The sequence below is a fragment of the Patagioenas fasciata genome, chromosome 2 (assembly GCF_037038585.1).
Source record: "Patagioenas fasciata isolate bPatFas1 chromosome 2, bPatFas1.hap1, whole genome shotgun sequence".
Lineage (NCBI taxonomy): Eukaryota > Metazoa > Chordata > Aves > Columbiformes > Columbidae > Patagioenas > Patagioenas fasciata.
In genome coordinates, this window is record NC_092521.1 from 154920190 (window position 1) to 154947569 (window position 27380).

The 27380-nt window shown below is 43.1% G+C and overlaps 1 protein-coding gene and 1 long non-coding RNA gene across 13 annotated transcripts in view; both read right to left on the bottom strand.

Annotated features, from left to right (window-relative positions):
- Window positions 1-12823, bottom strand: part of PARD3 (par-3 family cell polarity regulator) — a 459106-nt gene extending 446283 nt beyond the window's left edge. For 11 of the 12 annotated variants that reach the window (XM_065830909.2, XM_065830908.2, XM_065830907.2 and 8 more), the window contains exon 1: window positions 12403-12822. In XM_065830909.2, the coding sequence (XP_065686981.1) occupies window positions 12403-12522 (120 nt within the window). In that variant the 5' untranslated portion in view covers window positions 12523-12822. Of the gene's footprint in view, window positions 1-12402 lie in introns of all 12 variants that reach the window. The other variant, XM_071805299.1, reaches the window with a different exon arrangement.
- A 1828-nt stretch (window positions 12824-14651) lies between these two features.
- Window positions 14652-23099, bottom strand: LOC139827295 (uncharacterized). Its single transcript, XR_011737776.1, has 3 exons — window positions 22950-23099; window positions 21250-21411; window positions 14652-14936 (listed from the first exon to the last, which is right to left on the bottom strand). It is a non-coding gene; the product is annotated as an uncharacterized lncRNA (long non-coding RNA).
- Between the last annotated feature and the right edge of the window lie 4281 nt (window positions 23100-27380).

The following is a 27380-nucleotide window of genomic DNA, read 5'->3' on the forward strand; positions in this document are numbered from 1 at the left end:
CACAACTTTGCTTTTACATGTCATGTTGGACTTGTAGGCCTGCTTATTCAGAGGGAAGGAAAGGGGAGCTACAAAGTTAAAATAGATAAATCTCAGCATCTTGGAGCTGTGTTTTGTTTTACAGCTCCCCAGGTGCTGCAGGGCAGGTAGGTGAGCAGCACTGGGCTGACTCCCATTTGCTGCTGATGCTGAGAAAGGCACAATCTGCAATTGCAAAAAGCAGACCCTCCTATTTATTGCGTTTAAGCATAGTTTACAAGTCCAGAGCCATGTGGTCTTCACCGAAGGTGGCTTTCTGAGTAGCGCTTCAGGTGAAAGGCAGGCTGCAAAGACCTGTTTATTAAAAACCGATTTCAGATCCCTGCTCCTTATCTCAGCTTGTAGCTTACACTGCAGAATAACAGAAAACACAAAGTGAATTGTTACAATCCACACTTGAGTTCAGAAAGGAACAACATACTTCTTGAAAAAGCAACAGGAAAATTCTCAATTAAAAACAGCATCCTTCTAAAACATTAATTACAGAAAAACTGATTTTTTTTCTAATTTCAATGCCACACACAACTTTAATCTCCAAAAGTGATCAAGAAAAAATGTGTACTCATTGTGTCTTTAAATGGATCTCTATTCACAATGTCTTTGGCATCCCCAGCCTTTGGAAACAAAGCCTTTCAGAAGGCAACAAGACATCAGCACACTAAACCAGAAGCAACTTGTGAAGGCAACTAGAGTTAGAGCAGTCTTTACACATCGTCTGATCACAGACACAACACATGGTCTAATAAAGGGAAGCACAGACCACCCATAGAACAGCACATACATTCCACAAAATCAGCTGTTATGATTTACAGACTCAAAATAGTTTAATAACTTTCACATAAAACAAAGGAAAAAAATCCCCTTTTTTATTTTGTTCTGCTATGAGACCAAGGAAGTGCTGAATTAAGAAACTAAAGTAATTTAGAACAAAATAGACCATTTCCTAAAAATTGGGTTCAAGTACAGCAGATGGCTACAGTAAATATTGAACGAATTTTTATTTTTTTTTTAATCAAAAGAGTAGCATCCATGTGTAAGCAATTACACAGCCACCTTGGGAGCATTTTCAGAATGGGGATTCCCACATGGGTCTATCTGATCACCGCATATAACCCACGATGTATTGTCGCCCAGCAGTGAACAGTGACAAGCCTACAGAAAGACACCAAACCACTGCCCAAACCTTTCTCTCACCACTTAACCTCGCACTTCTCCCACCAGTCACTGGCCACCAGAAAAATGACACCAGGAACAGCAGATTTAGTCTCAGTCTGAAATATACGATCCTCAAAAAATATTTCAGAAGTAGATTTATGACACAGTTCCCTTCAGCAGCTTGTTTAGACTTCTCCAAATCCTAAAAGGTAAACAGCAGTACATCCAAGCTAATTACTTCATATTCAAATATCAAAAGAATATTTAACCCAGCACAAATTAGCTTTTCGTACAAGCTAGCTCCCGTTCCCCAGCTAGGGAATTCCACTACCAAAGGAAACTTCTTACCTCCACAGAAACAGGGTGAGGACCAGGAACCTTTTCAGCTAAATATTTTATAAACCCCAGAAGATACTGGATTCTTATTATCTGTGGTTTTCAGTTTATCAGGGGGCCTTCAAACTGACAATAGCTATTTTGTGGCAACACCAAGGCAACAAAAGGGTCATCAGGAATTTACTTCAAACTATACTAATAAAGGAGAGATTTATAAGACATTGATTACAATAACATTTCACGCATATTAACATCTGGTTTTAGTTTACTGAAGTGTTATGTCCTTGAGTGATTGCTGGGCAAAGGGTGAGACTACTCCATTGCCTAACGTAACCACAAGTTAAATACACTGTTTTACATACAGAGCATAACATTTTCTTTTTAGACCAGGTTATTTAAGTCTAGAAAATATAGGTTTTCTCTTTAAGCAAACAGCAGCACTTAAACATACAAACATGTAGCATACACACAGTTACAGACATTTAAAACCACGTTCACTCCCTTTCTTACAACACAGAACCTACGCTGACAATTCCAAATTTAAAAGCTCTTATTTCACCCACTCCACTCTTGCTTGCAATTTCTTAGTTCAGACTTCAAACTTTCCAGAATTATTAAAGACCACATTCATTTGTGCTATTCTTCATTGAAGGAAAACCAGAAAAAGCAATAAAAGCCGCTGTTATGGAAAGTCAGTGAGGGCAGAAAACAGCAAGCCCATCTTCTCAAATTAATGTTCTTAATGTCAGGAAAAAAAAAAATCTTCAATACAGAATTTGGAAACGATGCTCTGAACCTGCACCATGCCCAGACGGCAGGACTGTTTGACTGGGTGAGGGCAGCAGAGCAGCCTCCTGCGCAGGGGGTTTTCCTCTCCCCTGTCCCCAGCTGTCTCGGACTTACAGTGCAGCAACAGAAGCAGCATCTTTGTCAGTAATAAACAATTAACTCTGACACAACCTCATCTTGATCTGAGCCAGAGCAGCTGCCTCCACACTGAGCCCCCTAGCACACACGGGCCAGGAGCCCTGGGGACGTGGGCACCTCAGCCTGGCACGGCCACAGCCGGGTCCCCCTCGTCTCCCTCAGAAAGCAGCGCTTTTACTCTTCTTACCAGTGCTCACCTCTAGCACAAGCAGTGAGATGTGTGGAAATCTCTACTCTCCAACTGGCTAAATTGTTACAACTGCGCAGCATTTTTTAACTTTCAGCAAAGCCCAACACTTCAAGCTAGCAGTCCTCCAGCAGCCTGGTACTGCCAAAAGACAGAGCCAAATTCAAGGCTGGTAAAATCCCTTCTGTCTTCATCTTCACAGGCTGCACACAGCACCGAATCCAGAGGCTCATTCACCAGGAGCTGCTGGCTGCTGCAGACCGGCCACCTAAATTCTTCTTCTTTTGGTACTTGGTAGCTGGCCGCCTTCCCAGCGCTCGCAGCTGCGGGCAAGCAGTCTTCACAGGAAGGCAAAGGGGAAAAACTGACAGCGCAAACAAATGCGCACTTAAAAAAATGCAAATAACGTTTGGTACAACAGGTTCTTGGAGAGACCACATTAAATCAAACCTTGTTATTCCACTTAGCGGTTTATTGAAGAATCTAAAGGTCCTGAAGCTTCCAATGTAATTTTTTTTTTTTTTTTAACTGTCATTTAAGTTGATAGAGCAACAAAACTTTCAAGCTATTTGGTCTCAGAAACACTCCAGCATCCCTAGAAGTAATTTTTCCATATTTCATAAAATTCTGCTCCTTCCTGTTCAGAAGGACTCCAGAAACTTGGAACAAAGTCATTCTTCTCATTATATGCACAAAGAGGTGTATCTCTGCAATTTTCTCACAAGTAGGATATTGCTTCTGACATTTAATAGAGAAGAAAAGAACATTATGTGGCCTTTGCCTAGGGGGAAGATAGAGTAACTCAACAACTTTGAAAGCACATGCAAAAAAAGATGGGGTAAGTTGAAACTACTTTTTCATTTAGTAAGCGTGGCTACATTTCTTCAAACAAACGAAAACACCCAAGTGAATGCACACACAAACATACTCCCAAAAGTCCTATCTCCATTTAAAGCATTTTATCCCCACATAACTTATTTTTATCCTATTAGTAATACAACAAGAACACCAAAAACATTTTAAATTGCCATTCTGAGTCTGTAAAGACAAGCATTTCCAGAACAAAAATCCTATAAACGTGGCCGCTTAAAAAGAAAACTGCTAACGATGTACCAGCTCGCTCCTCCTGCAAAGGATTCAAAAACTTGCTGCATCAGCAGCAGCCTGAGCATGAGAGAATGTGGAAAGTATGTCCAAAAATGTGACATTGCTGTTCCAAAACAGTGTCTATTTTCCCTTCAAACTCAGACATTCACTATTTTCACTAAGCTTATTGCCCAAAAAGGGAAGCTTTCTATAATAAATTCCACAGGTTTCTTTTTAAAAAGAAAGCCTTTTGGGTGACATTTGTTATGCCACTGAAGTCAATTTTTCATCCTCCTCTTAAATTGACCACTTACCTCCAGGGCACTAAGTTAACCAGTTTCTTCTCATCTTCAGCTCTTTATATTTGTAAGTACTTAATTTACTTCATTACTGTCTTGCTTCCATGCAAACTCCTGTTTCCCTCTCATGTGAAAGAAACGGCACCAGGAGTTACATCCATTCATCCTCACCCCAAAAGCGTTTCCTTTCGCCAGTCCCCGAGGACAGCACATCCTTTTTTCCTCCCCTACAGAAGACCTTCCTTCTCCCCGCAGTCATTTCCCTTCCACTAGCCCTGCCTGTTACCAGACAAGTCATAGAATCATAGAATCCTTTCAGTTGGAAGAGACCCTCAGGATCATCAAGTCCAACCATAACCTAACTCTAGCACTAAACCATGTCCCTAAGAACCTTGTCTAAACGCCTTTTAAACACCTCCAGAGATGGTGACCACCACATCCCTGGGCAGCCTGTTCCAATGCCTGACAACCCTTTCCATGAAGAACTTTATCCTAATATCCAATCTGAACCTCCCCTGGGGCAAATTGAGGCCATTTCCTCTTGTCCTATCACTTGCTACTTGGAACCAGAGACCAACCCCCTCCATGCTACAACCTCCTTTCAGGCAGCTGTAGACAGCGATAAGGTCTCCCCTCAGCCTCCTTTTCTCCAGGCTGAACAGCCCCAGTTCCCTCAGCTGCTCCTCATCACACTTGTGCTCCAGGCCCTCTCCTGAGAGCTGGAGACACAGCGATCCAGGAGGTGACACCAGCCAACTGCTCCAGCGCCAGAGCTCCAGCACCAGCGCAAGGTACCTGGCGGGACCACAGCAGCATCCCAGGACCCAGCTCCAAGGGATGCTCATCTCTGCTCCTGGGCAGCAAGCGCCGCAGCCCCTCACAGAGAAACAAACTTGGCCCTCTTTACTCTGCCCCTCCATTGGAGACCCCGGTCCTGAGACATCACACACGGCATCCAGTCCAGGAGATTCCAGTAGGGATACAGTTCTCCTTCTGTTTGGGACTAAATAGGTCATTGCATTTGTATCACTTTATAATAAGAAACTGAAGTAGGAAGTTAAGTTACCCTCGTGTACCTGCTACCTGATTTAAACAAACAGCAAATACTGAAACAAAATTATTATTAAAATTATTTCTGACTTAGCAAGTAACTCCAACCAAATTGAGAAAATAACTAAGGCTACCAGTAGGAAAAAATCTGACACTCCTAAAGCATGGTAACAAGTGAAATTAGTGTGATTGTCTAAAAAACATAAAAAGTCTTAATGTTCACACTTAGTTTAAATTTATTTTTTACCTTAATTTAGAATTTGGTTTATTTCTCTTTCACTAGTAATACTAGTCTTTTTGACAAATATTATGTACATCTGTGCTGCTGTAGTCTTTTTTCTTCTTTTTTTGTTTAATAAAACAGCACCACCAGATTATGTAATTTAGCTCAAAGGCAGTTTGAGTTTTTGCCTTTTTTTATCTGTCTTCCAGTACCAGACTTTCTGAGCACTACAGTAAAATGACCTCAAAGAAACAAGGAGAATACATTATGTATATTAAAAAGGAGGAAAAAAAAATAAAGCACAGATGCCCTAAAGTATCTTGCAGAATTTTTTAATATTTTTTGCTCCACTTTCTATTTTCTTACTGATCACAAAATATTTCTGAGTGAGAACATCTGTGCTATACTGTGGATTAATGTTAGAAGAATTCCACTTTATTTTCAATATACATAAGCATTGGTTCAGCATTGTTGCATGTTTTATCCATTCAATTTATATTTGGATGAAAAGGCTTGTTTTCCTTTGAAGAACCAGGAAATTGGTTTAAAGCTACATGAACTGTATTCTGTATAACTAACATCACCAGCGTTTCTCCCCCATTTGCTCCATCTTATTTTACCAGATTCAATGTGCCACAGCCAGAAGATGTCATAGCCTGGTACAACTGAGAAAGTGTTACTTCCAGTGGTGTTTTTATAACAGAACTAGAACATCTGCGACCATTATAACCAAAGTTAAAGTGTAAAAAGCTATGAGAATCAGATGGTTTTCCACTGGTGGAAGGCTATTGCCCAGGAGAAGAGAGGCTGGCACCTCCCTAAACCCCAAATTGCCTCCAGGACCTCTTCTCCTGATGATTCTCTGCAGTCGTCCCCTCAGAGCTCCAGGAATTGCTCATAGCAGTGGAGCACTGTGTTTGCTCACAGGGAAATCACTCTCAAGCCACTCTTCCACAAACACACTTCACCTCGATCACAGTTAAATAACGCTGAAATACTAAGAAACCACGTAAAGCCCAACTGAAAGCCATGACGTACCCCACCCAGCTAAAGATTGGTACCGTATACATCAGCCAGCCACAGCAGCACCACCATACCTGTACTGAAAACACCTTCGAAGCTGAAGGACTTGCATACTGTCCACTGCTTGTGCCCTCCTTAATGAGCAGTACAGAATTCAGTCTTTCTCCTCAATTAGACTTGGATAATTTGAAAACCATTTACCCTGTTTGCTCAGAGAGCAGGGGTACAGCCCCAGCACAGCTCCAAGGACCCCCAAAGACAACCCTCCTCCTCTGTACCACGTGTGGCGGAGCACAGGTGAGGCCTGGCGGTGAGGGGCTGTGGCAAAACCCTGCCCGGGGTGCAGCCCTGCTCAGGAAGCTGAGCAGCCACAGGTCCCCTCGAGCACAGCACGGCTGTGCAGCAAGGTCCCCGTGCAAGGGACCTCCACGGCCACCACCATTGTGCGTGCGTTCCTACCCTCACCCTGCAACTTCTTGTGCAACACATGAGAGTCACCTGTACTCACAGATGAAAAGAACAACAGGAAAACCCTCATTTGGCTGAAAACACAGTGGGAGTTGTCAAGAAGTGGTTAAAAGGAAGTTTTCTCTAATAAGTGAAGGGAATTAAATCGGTATATGCAAGATGTAGGCTTGCATTTCCACCACCAACTCCCAAACCTGCAGGATCACACAACAGCTTTCTAAACACAGTATGACTGTGACCCGTTTCAGTACTTTTCTTCCTTAAATTAGCAGCTCTCCACTGTTGTTCATAGCACTCCCTAAGCTGCAGCAGGGGGACGTTGCCAGTCAGTTGGGTTTCACTGCCGCTGTTGGGAGCTCAACATCAGCAAAGAGGCCAAAAGCCGGCTTGAGAAAAGCACCAGCAGCCCGAGGGAATCTGGCTCTCCTGGCTGACCTCGGGTAAATCATTGAAGTACTACCCAGCCAATACTAAATACAGAGCCCCGAGACTTCATCCTGGTAGTGTCAGCTACAGGTAAACTCACAGTCAACTGAGTAGCAGGAGTGAGAGGGATTTTGGGGGTTTATGGTTCCTTTTTGGAGTGGAAAAGGTTCCTACACATTCTGAAAACAGCCTATAAGACTTCTTTCTACTTTAAACAGCCTCAAGATTTAGGTAGATATCAAAATAAATCTAATACTAAATAAAATAAAATCTTCTTTATGCTAAATTGAACCACTATTGCCCATGAGTGTTTTCATTATGATTCTGAAGGGATCTCTGCCTGGGCACTATGGATGAATCAGAGAAGCCTGCGCCCAAAACCCAGCAGCCGGGCTTGAGCAGGGGATGTGCAAAGACCAATACAGAACTGGCAGATCTTCATACTGACCCACTCCTGTGTATTAGAACCTATAATCAATGCTTCAGTGACACACTCATGAGCAACTGCGAAACTTTGCTCTGCAGGACATAAAAAGCATCAAATCACCACTGGGTACCTGGAAGACAACCTGCTGCTTAGGAGCTGATTTTTAAGCAAATAATTTGAGACGTTACAGTGAGCTGGCACCAAGAAAATAAAAAAAACAGGGAACAAAAGGAAAAAAAAAAAAACACTTCACACATTCCCTGAGACTACAACCTTCCCCACTCACACTTCCCTGCTGATAATATCAGACCTACCAAAGTGCTGGAGCTTTAAGCTCTGGGTGGCCTAAGCTTCCTATGTACAAATTAAGTAAGAATACGGTCATTTGACACCTGTTACCTTTGCTTACACAGCCAACTTTCCTTGAGTTCTGGTGTCTTATCAGCAACTGCCTTCAAATGCTATCAAAGAGCAGATTACATTTTCTTTTCACAAATATTAACATATGGCAGCTTTTAAATGAACAATTCAAGCATTGTCCCATCCAACATCACAAAACTCCGAACACTTCATCTCCCACAGCATTTGGTGAGGGGGAGGGGAAAGGTGTCTCGAAAGAGTCCTCCTAAAATATTTTTTATCAATCAGAAAAACTGTTAATTTTCTTATTTTAACTAGAAAATCAGGGTTATATACAAGGTCTAGGTAGATCACTACAAGTTTGTGATATACAGGACATCAGATTGAACTATCATAGAGACCGAACGATCCCTGTAGGGATTAAACATGAGACTGAACAACTCTTGTAAACCTGTGCTTTCCTATTTCATATTCTTGTTTACATCACTCAAAGACAACACAGTAACGCTAACAATTAGAAAAATATTATACCTATCCATTGCCTAAGCAAGCTGATTTATATTTGCAAGGAAAAGAAAAGGTGAAATGCTTGTGATATCCCAAAAAAAAGCACACAGAGATTATGGTGACAATCAAAAATCAACAAAAGAAAAAAGTCAGAAAGTCTCCAGCTACAACCAGATCAAACCAAAAGTACATGATGTGCAATTAATTCTTTTTGATAAAGGGTTACTTGGTACATCACTTTTATGAAAGTTTTCCACATTTTAACACTAGGTTATAGTCAACCATTTGATAAATACATTTCATCTCAACTTTGGGGGCAGCCCACCATCTCTTGCCACTAACATTAGGCCAGTGAGGGGTGGCTGTGACTTTCTCCCCACAAACCCCTCTTACCTTCTTGACACCATTTTTTTAATCACTGAATTTCTAGGAAGCCATGAGAACAACTACATCAACGCAAAACCAGCGGCATTTGGAAATGCATCTACCATTTCTCGGGCCTGTTGCTCCCAGTCCCAAACATACTCTTAATACTCACTCAAAAATTGTTCAGGAGGCTGCGCCAGTCCAGCCACACAAACAGAACATCACCAGCGTGCCACTGTGCAAACACAGCCTCCATAAGCATGATCAATTTTTGCTGACTCCAGTTGCCCTGGACAAGGTGAACTTTTCAAACATCCCTTATCATTTACTTGTTCATTCACCACATACACAACTTGCAGAAAAATGGATCACATTTGAAACATAAAGCTTGTTTTGGAATAAAAGCAAAGGAACAGAAATATTTCCTATACACACTGCACAGACCAATCTTCAAGAACAGCCTGTCATATGAATAACTTACTCCACAGTTAAAGAGTCAGTATTGACAGCAGTGTTAACCCATAACGAATTTTTCAAGATTAAAAATCCTAAGCAAAGGCAATTGCATCCAGGAATAAGTGCGATAACTAGGCGTGTTAACCACATGCTTTTTAAGTCTTAAAATTTTACAGAGAGGAGAACCTTACTGTTATCTTCGTTATTGCCTGTAAGTATTTTTTTCATTTTCACCATGTCTCTTCAAGCTAAATAATACCAAGTCAGAAAAATCCAAGCTGACGTCAGATTTTGAAGTTACTCACGCCTGGCACTCTGCAGCTGTGATGCCAGGCTGGCATCGCCATGATTGCACAGGCACGTCAGAAGTGCTCATCATGCAGGTGACTTACTGCTAATCACAACCTGGAAACCATGACAAAGCGGGAAGCAATCTGAGAAGCGCTGATAACTCCATCCTCAGAGGCTGCTTCTCTTGGAAGAACTGCTGCATACAGCAGATACACATTTTTTCAGGATGAGAAATGCTGTTTTTTCTGTAAGTATGAAAACCATAAACGTAATTAAAATATTTTGAATAATCAGATTTCTTTTTTTTCCATAACAGCACAGTGGTGGTTAAGTAGATTTCTGTGTCAGCTTAATACCAGCTGCCAGGTCGTACGTTCATTTGTGCACACATAGTTTCATCCCCTCAGTTCAAGAGTTATTTCGTTCCCTCTCTTGTCTTTTTCTGAAGTGAAGATTTGCTCCACTACCAGAGAGAAAGAAAACAAACAAACAAACAACCCAACACAAACAAAAAACTATCAGCTATAAAAAGAGTCATCAATGAAGTTTTGTCACTGAAACCATAAAATTACAATGTTACTCTATAGCTAGCAAAGCAAACAACATTATGCAATTACTTAGAGACACTGAGGATCTACCTCCTTACTACCCAAACATCACCACAGAAAATCTTCAGCAAATGTAAGTTACAAGTAAGATTTGACAGTGACTAAAACACTCAGAGAAAGCCCATGGACTCTGCTACTGTGTCTTCGACCACAGTATTTCCATATAATAGAAACAATCTCAGTAATTACGGCTACCTCAAGTCTGTACCAGTGGCATATAGCATAACCACCATATAAATACTAATAAATAAAACCACTGTGTCAAACCCAGGGTCGGGAGTTTTGGTGACTAGGGGACAAAGTCTGGCTGCACCTCTGCAAACTTTTTGGTAAACTTCAAGAAGAGTTACAATGTGATTTATTACATTTCCACTTCTCTCCTGAACAAGCCCACACCATTTGCAATCATGTAACGTTTTCCTGGTGACCAGGGCGTGTTTCTCCTGTGCTCACTACTGCAATCACTTCCAGGCTTAACATCATGCTGCAGAGTGTAATTGCCGTCCCTTGACGCAATTTAACAGTTGGAAAGGAGGACGCAGCCCAGAGCCACACGAGTTACTCCGGGTAATACTTTTGGAACACAACACATCAAAATAATTAATTTTAGCAATGTTGTAACTCTGATGAACAAATTCTGCAAACACTTCTCATCCGAGTGGCCCGATGAGGTATTCAGCACTTCCCCCAAGGGACACACTTACTGTCCACTGGTTTACCTTAACCAGACAGGTACTTCTGGCCACAGTCTCCTACGTGCCGGCAGATTGCAATGCACCTTAATGGCAGTATATAAATAACAGCTGGTATGCAGCTGTATCTTAGTGAATTGTTTTACTCTTTTTCCAGCCAGAATCACAACTGTGTTACAAGAGGAATAATAAAAATACAGAAAGAATGCATTTGTCCTCTCCAAAACCGTATTGTTCAGGAATCAGGTAGGGAGATAGTGTGAACCTCAGCTACTTTTCTCCTCCCAGCAACTGGAACTGTGAGAAAAGTGATCTTAAAAATTTTCTTGGGAATCACTTCAAACCAATCAATACACTGTTCACGCTATTCCTTCCATCGCAGGTTTCAGAGAGCCTGGGAGTCAGCATTTGCCAAAACAAAACTTCCAGGTTCAGAAGTGTACAATGTGTCAGAAGTGCTAAGGGGAAAAAGCACACTCAGCCACTTGGATGGATCAGGCAGTGCAAAGAGGAAAAGCACTGCTCAAGTTCTCGGCCAACGATGGTCATAGTATCCCGACAAACCACTTGATTAAAGAGAAGTTTGCAGCAACAAGATGAAAGTAGAGAGAAAAAAAGGAAAAACAAAAAAAAAAAGAAAAGAAAAAAAACAAAGCCCAACAAGTCGCCTATGGAAAGAAAGCCGAGTGTGCAACTGCCTGCACACCCACAGCCAGACATTTCAACATGGGGGTGCGGGAGGCCGGCGCAGGCGGCACTCGGGATCGGCCCCGCCGCGGGCCGGGCTGCGATCCCTGCGCCCCGGGGCACCGCGGGCGCCTCACGCCCAGGCGGAGCCTTTCCCCGCAACCCGCCGGGAGCGGAGCAGGCGCGGAAGCTGCGCGGGCGGCCGCGCCGCTCTGGGGCCCCCCGGGCCCGGGTCCGGTGAGTGGGGGGGCGGCCCGCGGGGCGCCCCTGCGGCGGGGTCCCCCTCTCACCGCCCTCCCCGCCGGGCCTGGAGGGCCGGGAAGCCTGGGAATGGATTTCCAGCCCTCCGCGGCGACTCCCGCCCGGCCCGCGGCGCCTCGGCCCCACCGCCCGCCCCGGGGCAGACCCGGCACCGCCAGCCCCCGCGCCCCTTTCCCGGCCAGGCTCGGGCGCTCCCCGCACCGACACCCCCGGGGGCCGCCACCTCCCCGCCAGGCATCAGCGAACAAAGGGCCGAGGCCCGCCAGGCGCCCCCGGCCGCGGGGAGCCGCGCTGGGGCCGCGCTGGCTGCCGCGGAGGGGCCGCCACCCCCCCGGCCCGCCGCCCCCCTGGCTCCCCTCGGCGGCGCCGGGCACACGCTCCCCGGAGGGCTCGGGCTCTGCCGCCGCCGACCGCCCCCGGCCCCGCTCCCAGTGCCGCTGCGGGGCAGCCCGGACTTTCCCCCTCGCTTCCCTCCCCGCTCCGGGAAGCGCCATATTGATCGCGGGCGCCGCTCCCCGCGCCCCTTACCTTAGCGATCGCCTTCTTGTACCGGGTCACCGCTTGCTGGATCAGGCTGAAAACTTTCATGTTCCCGTCCCCGCAGGGCACGACCACCCGCGTCCTCCCGAAGCACACGGTGACTTTCATCCTGGGCGGCTGGGGGGCTCCCGCGTCCCTCCGGCCCCGCGCAGCCTTCCTCCTCCTCCTCCTCCTCCTCTCCGCCCTCCGCCACGGCCGCCCCCCGGCGGGGCGCGGCGCTCAGCCCCCGGCCGCCACCGGGCTGCCGCTGCGGGCGCCCTGCCTCCGCGGCCGGCCCGGCGAGGGGGAGGGCAGGGCAGGGGGACCGCTGCTGCCTTCCAGGGGGAGCGTGGCCGAGCGGCGATCAGGGGGCCGCTCACATGCCGCGCCGCTGCCTGCGGCCACCTGCTCGGCGCCTGCCCCGGCGCGCAACGGCGGCGGGCGGGGCGGTGGCGGCGCTGCCTCCCGCTCCGGAGGCGCGGGGCGGTGCAGCGGGGCGGGGGCAGCGCGGACGGGGCAGGGGGAGCGCACGGTCCCTGCCGGGGAGCGGGCCCGGCGGCCGGAGCTCAGCACCCGGCGGCAGCGCGACCCGCCGGAGGCTTGGTCGGAGCGGGGCGAGGGGATGCCCGGACCGAGCTCCAGGGAGCGCGGCTGCCTCCGCCGCGCTCTGCCCTACCGGGTCCCTCGGCTAGGGACCCGCGGCCGAACCGGCAGAAGCAGCCCCACCAAATCCTCGGTCCTTGCCCCCGGTCGGTGCACTTGGGGGACGGACGGGCACCGCTGGCTGCTCCTTCTCGGGGCGCTGCCTCCTACCGCTCCGCCTCGGGTACGTGAGCAGGAGGAAAGCAAGACACTGAACCGGGGAGGACCTGCGCTGTTGGAAACAGCAGCTTTCTGCTGTCTGTCCCGGTGCTTGGGAAGGGCCACTGTACCCAGACAAAATCAGACCGTCGTTGTGGTCCTTTGGGTGTCAGTTAACGCAACAGAAACAAGACAGAGCAAAAACTGGTGCATCGTCGGTAACACCAGCATCAATGGAACTGCTGAGCCGTCTCCTACTCAAACCCATTAGAATGTTTGAGAGATATCACACACATTTTTTCATGGATTTCACTGAGGACAATGGAGTTGCACAGTTCACTGGATGTTCAGGGTGGCCTGACTACATATTTCTTTTGGGTTGAAATGGTGAAACAGTTAAAATAAATTGCAGAGTGGAGGTAGAGTTTGGAGGACAGGAAGGAGGGGAGGAAAAAAAAAAAGCATTTTTTCCTTCCCCTGAGATTATACACGGTACTGGAGATGTGAAATGCAAGTAAGCTTTGTAGCACATGACATCAACATCCTACTACTGCACAGGACACATCAGCACAGCTGTCTCAGCTGGCAACCCACTCTTGTTCCCATAACAATAGTAAATATAAGTAAATACAAGAACTTCAGACCTGGTACAAATAGCAAAGCTATCTCCAGTTTAGTAGGTGCACAGTAAAGGAGCAGCATTAATGATACTCTTAAAACATCAAAGGTGAAATTATTGCCCAGTTAAGTCAAATCAAGGGTAAGGCAAAGAATGGCATCCCTCACCCTTTGTATTCTAGTAAGCAGTTTCCAGTGAAGAAAATGGAGCAGTCAGATTATATTAGTTTGGCCCCATGAGTATCTGGTCCAACTTGACTGAAATCAATAGAATTTTTTCCACTAATTGCAGTTTTGGAAAGCTTTGGGACACTCGCAATGTCAAAGATGAAAAAATCCACCCGTTGGCCTACAGATAATTCTAAACGTAGATGTTAATTTTATTACCATTACCTGCCTGAGTTATCTAAACTAATAATATAAATGAGGATCTGAATTCTATATATGAGAAACAGTACATCTGTCTTAACGTGGTAAACGAGCACACCTGCCATCTCATAATATTATATCATATCCCCAGTGTTTACTTGTATGGAATAAAAGGCAGCCTGCAGGAGTTCAGAAAGGTAGAAATAAAATAAAACTGGAGTAAACAGTTTACAGCCCATAATTGAGACAACTGTGCACACTCCGCATTTTTATGGTTGTAGCTCATCAAATTTATTGTTGGAAAACGTTGAAAATTTCCATTACCCTGTTGTTTCTGTACTTTCTACGTGATCATAAGAGTTGCTGGGAACATATCGAGAGGATGCAAAAGGTATAAATCATTGGTTTAATAGACATCACCTAAGAAACTTGCAAAAACAGCTGTAAGAATGTGGAGTCAATAGAGAATCTTCCAAAACTATCTTTAATAAGCAATTTAGGTACATAGACTTTGTAATGTTCAACACTATATTTCAGTTATCATTTGCATTTATTTGCTGAAACACAATGTTGCATATCAAGAACTTTACCGCACTGCTTTAAAACTTATTATTAGATACAGCTGCTGGTTGACGGTAATTATTTCACTGTTCAGACACTGCTACAGGTTTTTCATGTTTTCCTGCGATTTAATTCCTGCTCTTACTGTCTTCAGCAAGTTTCTTGGCAATTTTCCCAGCTGTGCTAACAGTCTCCTGGAAAAAAACAAAAAAACAGTTTAGAAAGAAATATTGACATTTTTTCTATTAAATGTGTAAAATGGGAAATTTCAGCAGTGAGGTACAAAGATTATCCTGGGATCTGATTTAAGGCCAAAACTAAAAGACTCATGCATGAATGGTGATAGTACTAACAGGAACGAGGACCTCTGAGGTTTGAATTTCTTTCCCACTGGATACACACACACACACCCCTTATACATAGATCATTTTGAAAATATTTTGGATACAATTTACCAACTATACTGTTTGTTGATGTCTTAGAATGAAGAATGAACCTTAGCAAACAAATGTAACATACGTGTGAGATTGACCGAGATCTAATTATGTAAGATAAATGAAGTATAAAACATTACTAGAGGAGATTATGAGAAAAGGATTATACTAATCAGGAGAAAATTTGGCAAGACTTGCTAGTTTACAAAAATTACAGTGACTTTCCATGTACTTAATGAGAGGACACCACGCTGCAACATAGGTGGCATATACATAGCTCTGGATGTTGAGATGCTCTGGGCTAATATACCGTAGAGCCTGACAATTCATTAATTCACTGGCACGTTGTAGGAAGATTTCCATGAAGAGGCAATTAGCTGTCTGGCAGGAAGAAGTAGGAGATGGAGCATGGGATGGAGAGAACCAGAGCTTCCAATTACTAATTATTAATATTCAACTTCTGCTCGAAATGGCCAGCACGGTGAAATCCCCTGTGTAGACACTGCAAACATGCAAGGAGTGAAAATCTTGGAACCTAATGCAGGTTACCAAAAGTCATTTTTATCTGAACACCAAAACTATTCAGGCAGAGGAACGTTTTTGATCTCCAGAAGTATTCTACAGTTTATCCTGCCTTTGTACTCTAGTTGTAAGAATTGTTCTGGAATAATTCTGTATGTGTTCAGGTTTGGTAGTCTGTTCATGGTATATGGACATAACCTGGTCTGACAAGAAAACACTGATTCAATGACAGTATGTTTGAAATTCATGCAATTTTAAATATAGGTGTTTCCTTAAACCAAGCAGAGTTAATTCAGAAGTGTGGAAAGGGCAATGTCAAGCTGGAAGAGCAATTTTATTCCTCAAAGAAGTTTAAAAAAAAAGTTATCAAAATCATATAGAAATCAAAGTTTAAAAAATGGGCAAGCTAAGTTATATGAAGCAGACAAAAAAATAAACTCCTCCGCCTGATATATGTTCAAAGTGCCATTTACAAAACTGACTTAAGGAATATAACAAACACTACTAGGTTTTGATGATTTAAGACACTGTCCTACTGTAACACTTCTGCTCAGTTATTAGGTAAAGCCTTAACTTGTTTTTCATATCTTCAAAAATCTGACTTTTAAAGTTCTAAATCATTTACATTTTACTCCGAGTCTCTAATCTTATCAAATCAAACATGCCTGTGACTATTTGAGATCTTTCTATGGATAACAGTTTAACTACAGGAGTGGGTTGACTTCTCTGCTATTAAATTTTTGTGATGTTTTCCTACATACTTATGGTACTTCCACAAAGGAGCAAGGCAATGGTTCCTAACATCTTGCTTGATGACTAAAGCAATCACTACAGTTTATTAAGTAATTGTGGCCAGCTCTGGCCTGGAAAAAAAGGAGTCCAGATAAAAAAATATATTTTCTATGACCTCTCAAAAGACGCTGGGATTTTGGGAATGAAAAGTCCTCAAATAATTAAAAAGTAACTATAGAATCACAACAGATGTTAATGTCAAACTTAGGAGATGCAGACATACAAAGTCTGGGAAGACAAGAAGAACTTTCTTCGTGGTATAATAGAGGGAAGAAATCATAGCAAAGAAGAATCCACAATTTTGAGGAAAAGCCACAAGACATTTGACCTTCCCAGGAACTCCAGCCTGTGCCTCATGCAACTTCAGGTAGTCAAAAGGTGGTTAGGCTCAAAGAGGGAGCATAGCTGAATTTAATGTTTGTTTTTTTTTTTTTGTCTGTAGCTATTTAAAAAGCAGGATAAGACCAGTATAAGTTATGTTCAAGGGTTTTCAATAGTTTTCTTAATAATTCTCTGGTTATTTTCAGCCATCATCAAACTGCTTGAATGGGTGTGCTTTCTCTAAGATTGTGCTGAGAACTGGGAAGGCGTGAGTCCGAAAATCAAGTGACTCTTTGTTGTTGGCACTGGGCAATAATCCACAGAAAAGGAAGTACAATCGGTAGAGCTCTAAAATGTGGAAAACATGACCTACACGGAAGGAGTGAAGATACTGGGGGTGTCCAGACCACAGAAGGGGCTATTGGCGGGAGGTACCCAAACAGCCTACGGGTTGAACAGAATTATATTAGAATAATTATACAGGTAAACTACTGAGTGTCCCCATACTGCAAACATGTACCCAAGTCAGAAGATGGAGCTGGCCATTCCTTAGCACCACAGAGACTTGGCAGCTCTGTGCCTGCAGTGACCGAGAGCCACTGCAGGGACCACATTGGGAGAACGGTCTGTCACCTTCTCTGGTACCCTCCACTGAAGCTGTTCTGCAGACTCCAACAACGCTAGTGTCACCAGTGTGTTTCCTTTGGGGATGTGAGCCCAGCTATTACCAAAGTCCACCATCAATTATAGTTTCAGCCAGCTTTCCAGAGGAAAGGAAAAGGAAGAAGGGGAATAGTGAATGTCAGCAGCTGAGAGCAGAAAATCCCAACAGAATCTCACAGGACAAAATAAAAGCACTTTTACAGATTTGGAATTTTATCCCTGACCAGTTTCAAAGGGTAGCTCCAGACATTCAGGCATCTGAGCTTCCCAACAACAATCGAATTAAAAAATGCTCACAATGTTTTTCAGCGTGAAAAATACTAGATAATTAAGTGGAGGGGTTATTGCTGCCTATCTCTGTAATACTGAACACAAACATATAAATACATCGTTACCAAAATTAAGCTTTTAGCAACTTTTCAATTACCAGCAATTATAATTAAAAGCTATAAAAATAAAGCTGCTAAAAATAACAGAACTTAAGAGATTTATGACCACCAAAAGAAATCAAGGTGAATGTGGTTAATTTGCAGACAACTAAACTACAGGGTACTTGTGGAATAAATTATTTTAAGAACCTGGATGTTCATTTTTATCTTATCCTTAGACTTTTAGAAACGTGGCTCTTTCCTAAAAATATCAGAGGTTACTTATCTCTTCAACCTTCATTTATAAAATCTACTTGGAGACATTTTGTCTCTGCTGAGAATTTATTAGATGTTTTCATTCTCCTTTCCTCCTTTCTGCCTGCCCAGAAGTTTGCTTTTCGCTTTTCTTCCAGCCTTTCAGTGATTGATGAAGTTTCTGGCACAGGTTTCCAAACTCTGAAACACAGAATACAGGATTCCGGTGCTTAAAAAGGCTTGTGGAGTCTTTTCACTGACTTCTGTGGGCTTTAGATCAGGCCCCAGGGCCTCATCTACCCTACTCAAATAATGCATAAACAATATCAATGCAGAGCTACAGTGCTGGGCTCTGTTTGTCAAGTACTTGCCAGAGCTGGAACTAATTCAGATACTGTCAGAGGAACCCGTTTGCTGCAGGGAAGGTGTGCCAGATTATTTGCCACAATCAGGTTCTACCTATTGATGAGCATTCCTGAAAAAATACCTTCCTGTGACATGAAGAGCAACACCCATGGGGTATGTTAGTCAAAAGGCCTATCAAAACATGATAATACATATATTCCACCATACAAATGATTCATGTGGTTTATAAACATATTAGGAATGTATTTATCAGCTGGTGTTCCTCTTTAGGGATCCCTGTTTAATTTCTCACCCCGTTCTCATCCTTGTTGGGCTGAAAGGGAATGAGAGAGTGTAACAGCTTTTCATAACAAATTATCTTGATGATTACAGGAAAATATGGATGAAGCACAAATGGAAATATATCCTTCGCTCAGTTTCTCCCTGTGTCGACGGTAACAGGGAGGACTGTATGGAGTAAGGATATTGCAGCAGAGACTTTCCAATTTGTACAGGAATTTAGAGGGATATAAATACAGACATGCACTTGGAACACATTCATCTCTGTTACACATGGAGTTAAACGCTCTCCTGCTGCTCATGCTGAAAACACACACTATCTATCACTCCTGCATAAATATTTGCTCCTGAACAAAGTCCCGTAGCACCTACAGAACACCCTTTCTAGTGCACAGGCCAGGGGGAAAGTGTCAAAGCCTGAAGGATTGGCAGGGAATGAATTACACAATTCCTTGTAGGGAATGTGACCAGGATACACACAGTACAAAACTACTCTGACAACTTCCAAAAAATTCTGGATACACACTATGGCCAGACTTGAGTACTTCTGGGCATTTGTAGCTCCCTTTAAAGAGGAAAGGGGAAAACAGCTGAAATTTGGACACTGCTTTTAAGATCATCCTTGGCTTACTTAGAGAAGATGAAATAAGAAAAAGAAAATGGATCAGAGAGAGGTGGAAGATGATCTGGTTTACTCTCTGATTTTTCCCATGCTTCTTTATGAACCTCAAAATCTTCTTTATTCTCTTCCTCCTCTTTCTCTTCTTTATTCTCTTGTCCTACCCAATGCCTCTTCTCCTTTCATCTCACATCCTTTTATTGCCTTCCCTTCCTCTTGTCTTCCTTAGAAGTATGTGCAGCTGCTGAAATCAGTAAAAAGAAGACTCAAATGAAATAGGAGAATCCCCATGAGCTAAAATACATGACAGATTGTCACATACTGCCAGTAATCTATTTTATTCAAGACCTAAAAGATGATGACAGTAAATGAGTAAATTTTCCAAAATTCAGTGCAGTGTTTTACAGCATAAGGATGTTCTAATTTTTCACAGAAGAAGCCAAACATCTTAAGTTGGTCTGCAAAGATTTAAAATCTGTAATCGAAACCAACTTGTCTTCTCCAATACAAAGCTGACTAACTAGCCTTGGCACAGGTAAGACATAAAGTCCATCAAGGTAGAACACGCAAGAAGAGCTGAAATCAGTGGCAACAAAATCACTTGATAAGATCGCCCTTTGGTTTTTAATCTGCTGTTGTCTGTGCTTCTGCACGGACTACAACACACCGCAGGAGCGTCTCTGTGGGCAGCAGCAGCAGAGCGGCTTGAGAGCCGCTGCTCAATGCCAAAAAAAGTCTTCACTCAGGTCTCATCTTGTTTCACTGAGCAAAAAGACATCCTCTCCACAGGCCCTTCAGCAACCGACATTCCAGAACCCAAGAAAACACTTAACAGCGTATTTTGAAAGCAGGATTTCTTGCACATTAAAATTACAGAATGGACTTCTTCAGGACCATACCTGAGCACAGGTTCTGCTGCCTTCTGCTGGGGCTGTGTCTTTAGAACTGAGAGCAGATTTTAGAGCAGATTAACTCACGCACCCAAACCAAAACAGACAGATCAGACAGACAAGATTAGCTCTACCGATCTTCCTGCTGCCGGGGAATTACCAACTCAGGAGCCTTCTAATTTGCCAGAAGTTCTCACTGCGGCTCCACACTAATCCATCCGACACTGCAGTTACATCCATCATGACATCTGTTCTGGATTTCAGTTTACCCCAGGTTTAATAGCTATTTCCTCATACAGAGGTAAATGTGCATTGCACATGCCTCAATAATATTTTCTACAGTTTATTTTGTCTTTTTGGGAAAAAAAAAAAGCACACCACCACTTCTTATTAACAAGTTATTCAGAACTTAAATTGTATCACGAGTTGATGAGTTTAAGTGCAGTGAATCACTAGTACAGGATACTGTTTAACACAGAAAGGCAGTGGAAACAAAACGTAATATTGGTATGCATGTGTTATAATCAAAGCAACTACAACCACTTTCAAGGAATGAAAAATTGGCTGTTGTTCTGACACCACAGAAACTACAAATGCACAACCTCACCTGAAATCCAGGGAAGCCAACAAACACTTTAATTACAAATAGGCTATTGCAAGAGTTCAATAATTAAAAGCTACCAGGGTCAAACAACTGTTTTCTATAAGGCAAAACAATTTCTTGCTAACCTGTTAAACTGATAACATAGTAGATAGAGGTGATTCATTTGGCACAGTGTGTTTGCAAATGCTTTTTCTTCCTTGCAAGACATATCAATATGCTGCTGAAGTTTTCCGATTTTTTTTCTTACAGAATCCAATATGTACTTCAGCTCAAAGCTTGAAATAAGAGTGCAGTGAATGCTGCTTTCTCAATGTGTTTTCTGCCCAAGATAGATTTTAAAGTCTAAAACTACTGAGCAAGGATGTGGACGGAGTCCACGTTTTCCAGCTCTTACTGTTGCAAAATGCAGGTGCGATGGACAGCGGTACATTGAAGCTGGAGAGACACAGTTTACCCTGCCTGGGGGTTTTCTCCCCTTTGCTCCTGGGGGTTGCTGACCTCATGTTGCAACCGGCCAGATGACACACTCTGAATCACTGCAGCGTCCGAAGGCAACCTGAAACGGCAACATACTTCAAAATACTGGTCGATAAACCGTAGCCATTCGAGAGCTGTTTTCTGTGTTGCTGAGTTGTCCTTGTCCACGGCAGGACAGACAGCGGTCACCGGTTACAGCTTTGGACTGCCTGTTTCGTGTGTCACCCTCCTGTCTGTGGTTTTGTTTTCCGAGAGGAACAGCTTTGACACTCAGCCCTGCTCACTGCAGTGCAATGAGCCATTGCCCAGACTCTCTTGGGCCTAGAGCTTTCTGCACAGCTTCCAACTGCACGGTTCAGGTAAAAGAGAGGTGTTAAAAATGCTTGAGAGTCATCTATTCAAATCTATCCAAATCTTCTGAAACATTAAATTCTCACCATCTAACATCTGTAGATCCCAGCCTGGTTCAGATATAGTAGGAATTTTTAGCATATTTTGTTAGTGTCTTCTTGACCTTTGCCTATTCTCTGAAGATTGCTCTATTTTTTTACTGTGTGAATAATTGTAAACAAATAATTTGGACAATTTCTTTTTTTTTTTTTTTTTTTTCTGTTATCAATGTTCTGTAAGGGGCTTAAATGTTTTCACAGCACACTCATTCAAGGAAGGGACTTTCTCTGCAGGTTTTAACACACTGAGATCCTTAGCTGTGCTTGGAGCACCTAGGAGGTATCAAAAAATTGGCAAAGCACTTATACAGATTTACCACATAATTTGATATTTTCTAAACAACAACAAAAAAACCTGAATATGCATAGCTCAGTAACAGAAGCTGTAAAATTCATAGCAAATTGGTTAATTTGAATGCCTATATATATATGCATGGGCAAAAACATAAGGGTAAGATAGCCAATTCAACTGCTCATACATCGTGTATGATTTGCATTATATATAAGTCTCAAGTTGCACCAGGGGAGGTTCAGATTGGATATTAGGAAAATTTCTTCACAAAGAGGGTTGTCAGGCACTGGAACAGGCTGCCCAGGGAAGCGGTGGAGTCACCATTCTTAGAGGTGTTTTAAAGATGTGTTGCACTTCAGGACACAGTTTAGAAGTGGATTTGGCAGTGTTAGGTTAACGGTTGGACTCGATCTTAAAGGTCTTTTCCAACCTAAATGATTTTATGATTCTGTGTGATTTATGTCAGTACTTAACCTCCTAATATTGGCTTTGAATTATATGCCTGCCCACTGCTCAGCCACTACCATTCTGGCAGCCCAGTAAATAAACAGCCTCACCAGAAAGCTCTGTGCAGGGGGTAAATTTTCTCTGCATGTTTCTCTGTTTCATCAGCTCTTAATTTCATCTGTTCCATTTGACTTTTTTTCAGATTTTCTGAGTTATGTAATATTGATATTCCTTTTTCTATTTTTGCATTTCCTCTCCTCATATACTGATCCATGATATCTTCAGTAACTCACTGCTGCTTACTAAACAAATCTTTTCATCCCTGAAGCAAAAACAAACACATGTCCAACTGAGGGATGTGAGAACCGTGTACATAGAGCCCTTGAAGGAACTTCTTTTTGCTAACGTTGCTTGTCTTCCCATACCTACCATGTTCTATCTGTTCATCTTCTTCAATGCAGCCCTTTTCTACTCTGGCGGTTTTCTCTTCTCGAAGTGTTTCTTGAAACTAATCACCAGAGCTGAGAAATAACCATCCCTGCAGCAATCCACAGTCCTCCTTGGTCTCAGATTTCTTGAGCCACTAAAGAAAAGGTAAAGCTCCCCTTTAATCACAGAGCCTGCAGAAGGGACACAAAACCAAGTATCCAACCACATGGGCTGAGCAAGAGCTTTCCCTGAGGCTACACAGGTGGGAACAGGCAGGATTTGACCCTTGTCTCTGTAAATACTGAAGGATAAACTCAGCTTCGGTTGTCAGCATCATCAGGAGACTTCTCACCAGTGCTGGTGAATCTAATTGTAAAACACCGCCTGAGTGCGTAGGAGGTTGGAGGTCATTTTAGTGATGGTGAAAAGTGCCAGGCGTATGAGACATGGAAGATGTTGCTCTAGATTTTGCTTGTGTAGTGCTTTATACCTACATTAACCCAGTGTAAAACACTATTGATGGTTTGACTGGGGACGTTTGATTTAGTAATCATTAGCACGCTTGTTTTGCAGCACTAATGACTAGGCCAAGTTTTCTTTTCACAGAACAGGTACTGTATAGGCAGACGGATTAGCAATGTCATTTTGCTGGTGTCTGCCTATTCTCCTGTGGAGTCAGCACTTCCATGTAGGCAAAATTATTCAATATATCTCTGGTACCACAACTAAGCAAATTAACAAGCTTTCTTATGCATCAAACCAGGGAAACCATTAATTTGTTATTGGAGAGCACTGCACAAACACACTCAGCTCTCAACAGTCCTGTGCTCTATTCCCTTGGAGACAAATACACATGTTTTAGTATTTATGAACTCTGGAAATGTTTAGGAAAAAATGCATGTTGTGTTATCTTACTAACCAGAGACATTACAGTTATTTAAAACCCTATTTATTTCTTGGCTTGCCCCACAATATTTTAACAACAGTAGTGAAATCCTAAAACAAATGCAGTACATTTTTATTTCGTTGAACTCTATGGACTTTAATTAAGGGCAGAAGTTACTGTGCTCTGTAGCTTCCACTGGCCAAACACCGACACCCAGCCACTGGCTCAGTTTGGGATTGTCAGTCAAAGCATTCCTTACTCGGAATATAAGACATTTCAGAGCTACTGATTTCATCGGTCATAGCAGACAACTTTGGTGGTCACTTTCAGTAAAGGTATGTCCAGGACAAACCCTTCAGTGCAACACCCTTGACTGACAAGAGAGCTTGAACAGTAATACAACATTCCCAGCTGAGCTTTACTGTCTACAGTGGAATGGAATGGGTCCATTGCGAGCCTGATCTACCTTGACACTGCAGGAAAATTTGGCTCACTGTCACCAAGGTTCAGGTTCATGTTCATATTTGAATATCTACTCTGAGGATTACACTGCCTACCAAGGAGTAACTAAAAGATCCTGGCAGTCCTGCCCTCCCTGGGGCAGACGTTCCTCTGGAGTCCAGCACTTTGCTCCCGGAGCTGCCTAATCCCATCCACGCTTCCAACTTCCACCAGCGCGGACTTTCTCAACAGTCATTTTATAGAAGCTTTTGTCTGTTTTCTTCTCACCTGATGATGAAAGAGACCTGGTAAAGCACAGCTCTCCTTGAGAAAATACCACAGAATACCTCCCTGCCCCAAATCCCAATCTATTATCTCAACTATCTCCTTTTCCTCCTGCAATACAGAGAACAACAGTGATCCCTAAGGCTGATAGGACCAGTTTCCTTCTTCATTCTGACATCTGTCTCTCTGGCCAAAACTCTTCTGTCCAAAGCAATGTGAACACAGAACTTGGCCTCCCTTGCCTCTCCTACCTGCCTGCTCCCACCTCCCCCTGGCACTGCATTGACTTCCCATCTGACATCTGTAATCAAGTGGGCTGAATACAAAGAGGAGCTGCGACTCCACTTCGTGACCAGCAGCTTCCATTACGAATGTCACCATCCAAAAGGGAGACCTGGATAAAAGGATTAGTTTCCTTAGTATTATTTTGCAATGTCTGATGTGTCAGAGGGACGGGAGGTTCATGAAGCAGAGAGAACAAGTGATAGAAGAACATAAAAATGTGTGACCCTGAGAAAAAGCCTCACAAATAGGCTTGAGTAAGCCTGAAATAGGATTTAGATCTGAGAAACTGCTACTGCTTAAGATCTACCCTCTACTAATGGAAAACAAGGCTTTGATTATAAATAAACAAGACTGTACCACAGACACACCTGATTTCATCACCAGTTTCTCATCAGACCATGGAATAACCCACAGCACTGAACCTGACTGTTCACGTCAACCAGAAGAGTCCGGCAAGTTTAAAGTATAGATAACTGTGCAAATAGTAAATATCCTAAGCAGTAACCTGAATTCAGGCAGCTTTCAGGCTAGTTTAAAAGATGAGTAACTACTTCACTCAGCCCATTTTTGGATCCAAGCAGAGCTGGCAGAAGAGGAAAAAAAATCAGCTCTGGAAGCCAAGAAACAATGTGGGGAACAAAATTAAAGTTACCTTGCGAATGGCAAGTTTCAGCTTGCATCTAACTGCAGTAATAAGAAAGCAAAGTGATTCAGTCTGGCAAAGTTTTCCAGCTTGAGGAGCTTGAAATAATGTGACCGCCCACCACAACCACTGCCTGTGAGTGAGCAGGGGGCAGGGGCAGCATCCAGCGATACGGGGAAGGGGAAAATGGAAAGTCCGTTTCCAGCAAAGCAGAGATAAATGGCAACCTGCTGGGGCGGGGGGAGGAAAAGAGGTGGTAACAACAGTATTGCAGTCTTGTAAAAATAAAATTGGAAAACGGTGATGTGTTTCTGTGAAAGAAACACCGCTCTGCTCTTTCACAGTGGCTGGGAGATGGACGTTGGTGTGTGCCACGTAGCACTGCGCCTTGGAGGAACCGTCAGGTCACCATATAAAGTCTTTGTTCTGTGAACTATTGAGAGAAGGTATATTTTAGAGGTGGGTAAGAAGGGCTGAGTGACTTACCTGCAGCAGACTAGTCACAGAGTGAGCAAAAAAAATGACTGAGTGTGGTTAATGGTTATCTAGAAGTTCAAACTGGCTATCAGGTTGCAGCTTATAAAAAGCTGGCCAATCATAACAAGTTTTTTCAACTAAACTGCTAAAATTTTTCAAGTACAGACATGTTGATATAACTTAAAAGGAAAGCTACAAAATAGCAAGTCTCATTATTGTCACTTAAATAAAACCTCCGAGACAGTTAATTACGTGTATGTACTTTTAACTTTGTCAAAACCTATGTAACAGGCAATAAATTCCATTTTCTCAACCTATATTTAGGTGGGCACACTAACTATTTTTTTTATTATTAGTCTCAAATCACTTATCGCCAAAATTGTACTTTGTCCCCAGGCATTTTCCTCATTTATTTCTATTCTGTAATTCAATGACCACAAAATTACATGAGCTTAACTGCAGAAAGATTAATTTTAGCTTATAATTGTTTCATCTTGCTTGGGCGTTTCTCCTTGAGGACCATCTGTGCTTGATAGTGTGATACTCACAGCTCATTTACCTTTAAGGGTAACTTACGTTTAGTGGTTTCAATCTTTTTCAGCATGTAGACCCCTAAAAAAGTATTGACGGGTTTTTTGACCCATCCATAAAAATGTGAAGTCTACTGACAATAAGTGGCTTTTGGTTTTTTTTTACTTGCAAATTTTTAGGGGTAGCACCTCAGGGGTCCATAGACCACAAACTTCAAGCTACTGAAAGCTTCTGTAGCTTGTGCAGACTTACTCCACCTGTTCTGCAAATGAGCCTGACTTTAACGTTGTGCTAATGAACGCTAAAGCTGCAGGCAATATATGAACTGCATATATATATATACTACATGGGACACGTGAAATGTATAGGCTATGTGAAATATGAGCTAATAAAAATGGTATATATGCTCTTGTGTAATGGAGGTATGAAGAAATGCCAAGGTCTACGGCTGAATCCAAAACTCAGATTTCTTGCTCCTTTCCTGTAAATCTATAGGAAGAACTGACCATGTTTGGACCTAATAGTTCAGCAAGAACCACTTTACAGTTTGGGTGTACTTAACTTGACTGCAGCGTGGTAGGACAAGCTCAAGGAAGTGAGTCGTCTTCCTTCTGTAGCCTGCCTAACCCTCTGGCCCTGAGCGAGGGTTTTCCCCAAGGGTTGCTGATGCCCGAGGAAGAGGAGCTCAGGAAAAGCCACACCCATAGATATTGTGTGAGCAGTTTCATTAAAAAGAAAAATAAACAAAAAGGTTTGAAAAACTCATACTTTGAAAGATTCTGGTCAGATTTTCTCCTCTGATGATATTCCTTCTGATTTGGTTTTATAAGTTCAGGCAGCTGGTACAGCTGCTGCCAGAGTCCTGCCAGAGGAGCCATAATTT